Source organism: Leopardus geoffroyi, chromosome D1 (assembly GCF_018350155.1).
Source record: "Leopardus geoffroyi isolate Oge1 chromosome D1, O.geoffroyi_Oge1_pat1.0, whole genome shotgun sequence".
In the NCBI taxonomy this organism is placed as follows: domain Eukaryota; kingdom Metazoa; phylum Chordata; class Mammalia; order Carnivora; family Felidae; genus Leopardus; species Leopardus geoffroyi.
The window spans coordinates 21,124,762-21,132,181 of NC_059329.1; the positions used below are offsets into that span (position 1 = coordinate 21,124,762).

The 7,420-nt window shown below is 37.1% G+C and overlaps 1 protein-coding gene across 1 annotated transcript; it reads left to right on the plus strand.

Annotated features, from left to right (window-relative positions):
• The first annotated feature begins 1,615 nt into the window (after positions 1 to 1,615).
• LOC123600845 (olfactory receptor 8G5-like) lies at positions 1,616 to 2,566 on the plus strand. Its single transcript, XM_045483275.1, has one exon. It carries the CDS (start codon positions 1,631 to 1,633, stop codon positions 2,564 to 2,566), a length of 936 nt encoding a protein of 311 aa, XP_045339231.1. The 5' UTR covers positions 1,616 to 1,630.
• Positions 2,567 to 7,420: the final 4,854 nt, after the last annotated feature.

Here is a 7,420-nt window from a genome sequence, read left to right on the forward strand (position 1 = left end):
AGAGACAGGGAGACACAGAATCCAGAGCAGGCTCTGGACTCCAAGCTGTCAGCACAGAGCATGACACAGGGCTTCAACCCACGAACCATGGGTTCATGACTTGAGCCGAATTCGGACACTGAGCCACCCAGTCTTCCCGCTTTTCATTTTCTTAATGGTCATTTTTATTTTTATTTTTTTTAATATGAAATTTATTGTCAAATTGGTTTCCATACAATACCCAGTGCTTCTCCCAACAGGTGCCCCTCCTAATTTTGATGAAGTACAAGTAAACAATTTTTATGGTTAGTTTTTTGTTGTTTATATCTTTTGTTTTTGTTATTATTCATATATATATATATATATATATATACACACATACATATATATCCTTTTTAAAAAAAATCTAAAACTACTCCATGATCTAAAAGATTTTCTTCAGTCCCTTCTTTCTGATGTTTTAGTCCTTGTGCTCAGATCTGATTGCAGGTTTATATTGGAGCAGAAATGAGATAGAAATTTTTAGATATTTTTGTATTTTCTATATTTACATAAATTCAACTCTAATCCATTTGAAATGTTTACTTTGGTGCACGTAATGGTAAAATAATCTTTTTGCCATTTAACTGAATAGGGAGGACGTTTGTAATTCTGTTTTCTAATTTTATGCCTCTGCTTTGTATCAAAGATGAAGGAACAGAAAGAAGGACTGAGATACTAACATTTCTGTTTCTGTAATTTGAAGTAAGTTACAGCTTATTTTGCAAATGATAAACTGTTAATCATTAAAAACGACACAGTAATTGATTATTCTCACTTTCTGATTGATAAATCTCTCCCAATTTTATGACAAAGTGGATAATATTGTTATTTCTCTTTTATAGGTTTAGAAGGCAAGACACAAAGAGATTGATTGACTTGTTCCAAGGGTATCAGCTACTAACTAAATGACGGTATCAGAATCTGAATTTAAGGCCTGCCTTTTAACCACTACTCAAACTGCTTTCTTTCAAGCAAAGGGAGAAGTACTTGGTCCAGGACCACAAAGCCACTAATGGTGGGCCAATCCACTCGGTAGATTTGTACAATGATAGCTGTAGGTGTTGTTTCATCTGAATAATAATATTTAAACATCTGAAGACTTTATGTAGAGATTCAGATTTCCTGATAATTATTTTTAAAATGTAAAGATCTGAAAATCATAAGATCTCATTCATTTCTGTCAGAAATTAATTGCAGGCTATTAACGCTTAGCAGTATTTGGTCTCCTCAAGGTGTCATGATGCCAGTTTTACTCATCTACACTGGCTTCTCTAAATATTTAGGTTTCTGAGTCTCAACTGAGAAATATTGGCTTGATTATCGTTGAAATGTTCAAAATGGGAAACACTTGGCAATTTTTAATGATTTATAAACATGGTTACTTTTATATAAATACATTTATTATATTTGAAAATGAGGCTTAATAAATATTAAATCATGATGAATTTCACTTATGTAAGTTGACCTAGAGTTAAATAACCATATAGACCAAGAGGATATCTAAAACAAGAATCATCTATATGGGGCATCCTACTCTAAATAGAGAATAATGAAGTTTTCCCAACAACCATGTTTTTCTCTGTCCCCTTCAGAAACCACTCACAGGAACATGGCAGCAGAAAATCTTTCCACAGTGACTGCGTTTATCCTCACTGGGCTAACACAACAGCCAGAACTCCAGCTGCCCCTTTTCTTTCTCTTCCTAGGAGTCTATGTGGTCACAGTGGTGGGGAACTTGGTCATGATCACACTGATAGGGCTCAGTGCTCACCTACACACCCCCATGTACTACTTCCTCAGTAATTTGTCCTTCATTGATCTCTGCCATTCCACTGTCATTACCCCCAAAATGCTAGTGAACTTTGTGACAGAGATGAACACCATCTCCTACTCTGAATGCATAACTCAGCTCTATTTCTTCCTTGTTTTTGCTATCTCAGAGTGTTACATGTTAGCTGCAATGGCATACGACCGCTATGTTGCCATCTGTAGCCCCCTGCTTTATAATATCAACATGTCCCATCAGGCTTGTTTCTCCCTGATTTGGGGAGTGTATATTATAGCCCTGGTTTGTGCATTTGTTCATACAGGCTGCTTGTTTAGGGTTCACTTCTGCAAATTTGCTGTGATCAACCATTATTTCTGTGATCTTCTTTCCCTCTTAAAGCTCTCCTGTTCTAGCACCCACATCAATGAATTACTGATTCTAGTCTTTAGTGCAATTAATATCCTCGCCCCCAGCCTCATGATTCTTAGCTCCTACATCTTCATCATTGCCAGCATGCTCCGCATCCGCTCCACCGAAGGCAGAGCCAAAGCCTTCAGCACCTGCAGCTCCCACATCTCAGCCGTTGCCGTTTTCTTTGGATCTGCTGCATTCATGTACCTGCAGCCATCATCTGTGAGCTCCCTGGACCAAGGAAAAATGTCTTCTGTGTTTTATACTATTGTTGTGCCTATGTTGAATCCCCTGATCTACAGCCTGAGGAATAAAGATGTCAATGTCGCACTGAAGAAAATGCTAGAGAGAAGAATATTCTTGTGATTAGAAATAACATGAGGATCATTTATTAGTCTCAGTCACTGTCTGTTACATTGTATGAATCAATATGTTTAATTTCAGCCCATTTGTCAATACACATCCTCAGTTAGTGGGATTCTATTCACATTATTTCTTACTCCTATGGCCTTCTGATGTCACTGCTCTCTGGATTTTTTTCTCATGAGTATCACTGAGACACAGATTAGAAGTACTAAGGATGACCTGGATACATGGACCCACTAATGCCACTACCATCACCTCCTCCCCTTGTCTTCGGTAAACTGATAAAAACTCAGTTTGCAACCATAATGAAAGTATCTTCCAGAAGTGCTTAGCCATATCCTTTTTTTCTATGCAGTCAAAAATATAAAAATCATAGCAATGTAATGACTGTAATCTCTAGTTTTTGCACACCTCTAACCTGGGAAAACCTCTTTCCCACTATATCCTACCCCGTACTTTCTTTTTCTGAGTTATTTCCTCTATTTCATACTTAAGAAACTTAGGAAACTTTTTTCCTCTCTTTCATACGTAAGAAACATTTTTTCTTTTTATGCTGAAGGGAAATTTAACTTTTTATTAGTTCCATTTTTTCTTTTTTTACTGGTTATTAACCATGGAAAAGCACAGAACGTTAAATCTGAGTTACAGGCCCATGTGGGTGTTGTTATTGTCCCCAATCCAATATCCTTCTGCTTTGGCATCCGTTAATCTAGTTTGCAATGATCTGTGTATTGTCCAAGTTCACACTAGACTGTAATCTCCATCAAGGTAGACCCCTGTACATGTAGTTCAGTGCCATTATCTCCAAATAGCAGAATGCCTGCTACCTAGAGGGTCTTGATAATTTTCTTGGTAATTACTTTCCCCCTATAAAATATTCATATGAAAACTAATATTTATCCAACGTAGGTCTTCACCCATTAACCCCTTCAAGTGATGTATGTGGCTTTCTGGTTTTAGTTTAAATCAATGAGGTGTAACTTTGGAGAATTCTCTAAGGATCTCTAAGATAACCTGTAGCATCCCTAGTTGTTTCTGTACAAGGACTAAGAAATACTAGTCCTGGGGTGCCTGGGTGGCTCAGTCGGTTGAGTGTCCAACTTTGGCTCAGGTCATGATCTCACGGTTCATGAGTTTAAGTCCCACATCGGGCTCTGTGCTGACCGCTCAGAGCCTGGAGCCTACTTCAGATTCTGTGTCCCCCTTGCTCTCTGCCCCTCCCCCACCCATGCTCTGTCTCTCTCTGCTTCTCAAAAATAAAGAAATGTAATAATAATAAAAAAAAAAACTAAGAAATACTAGTCCTGAGATTCTTCTGTGGCAAATCCCAGCACAGATATGGTAACCTGCAAATACCTGATTTTTTATGTCATTAAATCCTGTCAACAATCAAGGAGTCCCTAAAGCAAGTCTAATTATTCGTGAATTTAAGTATGCAGCCTTAGAGACTCAAAAAAATTAAGTAGATTTGAAATCAAATGGGTCAACATGGCAAATCATGTGGTAGAATGATGTCTGGGGCCGAAACAACCCCATCTGGCCACCGTACCCAAATAATTCCACCTAGTGGCATAGAGGAAATTCTTTGCTATTTAAACTTAAGAAGAAAGGGCATTAAATATTTAAATATAAAGCCTTGGTTATTGCTTCCAGCAGTAGAGATACATTATACTCTTTTTTTAAAAATTTGGTCTTTGATTTTCCCCCTTTTATGTATTTTTATTATTTTTATTTAAGTATAGTTGACACACATTACATTAGTCTTAGGTGTATAACGCAGTGGTCTGACAACTCTATACATTATGCAAAGTTCACCACAAGTGTAACTACCACATCTCACCATAAAACACTGAGACAATACCATTGACTATATTCCCTATACTGTATCTTTCATTTCTGTAATTTATTCATTTCATAAGTGGATGCCTGTACCTCCGTCTCCCTTTTGCTCATTTTTCACATCCCCTGCCTCCTCCCCTCCAGCAACTATCAGTTTGTTCTCTGTATTTATGGCTCTATTTCTGCTTTATTTTTGTTTTTGCATTTTTTTCTTTTTAAGATTCCACATATGAGTGAAATCATATAGTATTTGTTTTTCTCTGTCTGACTTATTTCACTTAGCATAATACCCTCCAGGTCTATCTGTGTTGTCCTAAATGACAAGATCTCATCCTTTATATTGCTGAGTAATATTCCTTTATATTGCTGTGTGTGTGTGTTTCTACACAAGCATGCATGCATGCGTGTGTGTGTGTGTCTCCACCTAACTTTGCATTTGAGCCCAGACCAGTTGTGCTCAAAGGCCTCCTCTGCCCTGTAAGCATGCCCTCTTACTCATACTTAAACCCTTATAGTGATAGAAACTCAATCCTTCACAAGTCATATTATCCCATTAATTTTTTTTCTTTCTATACTGAAACGAAATCTGACTTTTTATTAGTTCCATTTTTTTTTACTGGTTATTCACCGCGAAAAAGCATGTAATAATTCTAATTAGCAGCTGCTAATGAATTTGAAAATAAGTGTCATGTCTCTGCTTTTGTATGCAAAACGTCCCAGGAGCTTTCATAGTGGAAAAGTTTGAAGCTTTGGTCTGGAATCAGATCTGGAAAAGATCTGAGATTTAACTTCAGCTCACTTTGCAGCTATATGATCAAGTTCTAAAACTCCCAGTGCTTTTATTTCCTCTCCTATTTAATAAGATTGTTTTGAGACCTAAATTTAAACATAAAAGAACAAAAAAATAATAATAAATTAGCATAGTACCTGGCAAATGCTCAATGTATATTACTGTTATTTTTATTAAATCTTTTTCATACGGGATGGTTTAAAGACACTTTACCGCTTTATAATCTTCCTTTGAAAGTACTTAGCTTATTAATGTTTTTTTTTGTAAGGTGCATTTGCTAGAAAAAAACACGTAAGATGATAATTAAATAATTCCTTATTATTGATTATATCCTGTCTGCAACAGTGATACTCATTGTAAATATCTACATAGTCCTAAAAATGTTTGCGTCCTTGAAAATAAGGTGTTGCAATATTACCACATGTAAAGACAGGCAGGTAAAGGAGGCAAAAAAAAGTACTCAGCCTGAAGCCTTGAAGTCAAGATTGGAGTCCATTCTCCAGGCCAGCAGACTTGAAAGAAATGTAGATGTTTTCCATTTCATCTTGGGGGTAAATGTGGTTAATTATTTTGTCTTGGGGGCAAATGTGGTTAATTTTAATCTAATTGTTCCCTCAGAACTACCACTGTGAATCATGAGAAATGTCCAAAGGGATCTGCAGGAGATGACCCAGAGGGAATGAATGTGTTCAAGTCTTGAGGGTATATGCTCTTGGTACCTTATTTTATAAACACCTAAATCTCAGTTCCTGTGGCTGGGGTACTTTGCGTTCTTCTGGGAACCAGAGAGTGTGACTTGGGTTATCTTGTTATTGTACCACAGAAAATTCCACCATGTTCCCTGTGAACAGGGTGCGTATTCAGATTTTTTCTCACCTCACAGACATCTTTCGCTTCTTATTCACCGAAGTGTTGGGATCCAGTTGTTGGGAGTTGTTAGGTTTTTAATTCTTGAAGATGACTCTTACTTAAAAAGGACTGAGAAAACAAGAGGATCATAGATTTGTTGTCTTAGGGATAGTAAATTATCCCTGGAATGGGATATTTAATGGCAAGTTAGTGGCCATTAAATATGGAATGGCATATTAATCACTCTTGAGTCTTCTGACCAAAAGAGGAAAGATTTCCAGGGCGAGGCTATGATGAAACTTCTTCAAGGACGGAATCCAGATAAGTCAGAATTTCACACAGACCATCTTCTAGTATGTCTAGAGTGAGTAACGAGAAACAAGTTTCTGGTAAACACAGGTGATTTTTTTTTTTTTCAGGATGTCACTGACTCTTTCTTTGGAGTCTTCATTTTTCTCTGCATCTAGCATTGTAACTACATGTTGGTTTTGGGTAATTTTCTTTCTCTCTCTTTCCTTAAGTTCATGGCTTTATTAAAGTACAACAAACATTCAAATTACATGGCAAATATAGAGCCCAGTGTGTTTTCACACAAATATTCTCTCCTGTCTCCTCAGTGTGAGAATCCTCTGTCCATAAATTGGAATTTGTCTGCAAATGTTTACTGCTCATACTGCTGCCACATAATTTCAGAATTTCTTTGGGGCAGGGCTGGAAAAAAAAAGAGGGGGGTGGACACCAGTTAATTCTTCATGGTCTTTGATTGGGAAGCACCCTTTATCAAGTTGTCCTGTCAAAGAGATGGGTTTTCTATTGGAATTTCAGCATCCGGAGGAGCCACCACACAATTCTGCAATAGTGACCCCTCTCAGCTCAAAAGCACAAGAGAAAGAAGGAAAAAGTGGAAGCATAGCTGTGGGGGCCTCTCCTCCAGGTTTTATTTCCTTTTCACAATCTGCTTCCTTCTGTTTATGTTCAAAAGTTTTTAGGTAAATACATTTTGTGTTTTGTCTGGTGGTTTTTTTTAAGTTTTATTTTAGAAACCTCTAGACCCAACATGGGGCTTAAAGTCTCAATCCTGAGATCAAGACTCGTATGCTCTTCTGACTGAGCCAGCCGGGCGTCCCTCCAGAGTTTTTAATTGTAGTTTCTGGGGAAGATAGAATATAGTGAACTGAATCTAACTTGGCCCAAACCAAAGTTTTCAGAATACAGTAAAAAGTTTTTATTTTCTTTATCTTTTGATGTAGAAATGCCCTTACATAAGGTTTACTGTTGATTGTTAAAACATGAAACCTACACATCCATCCATTGGAGAGATTTTCAGTTTTACATCAATGTTCACACTTTGGACACCTATGTTCTATTGGGAGTCC

Bases quoted from the DNA above. Each gene is read 5' to 3' on its own strand.
- LOC123600845 (XM_045483275.1), top strand. From the start codon at position 1,631: ATGGCAGCAGAAAATCTTTCCACAGTGACTGCGTTTATCCTCACTGGG.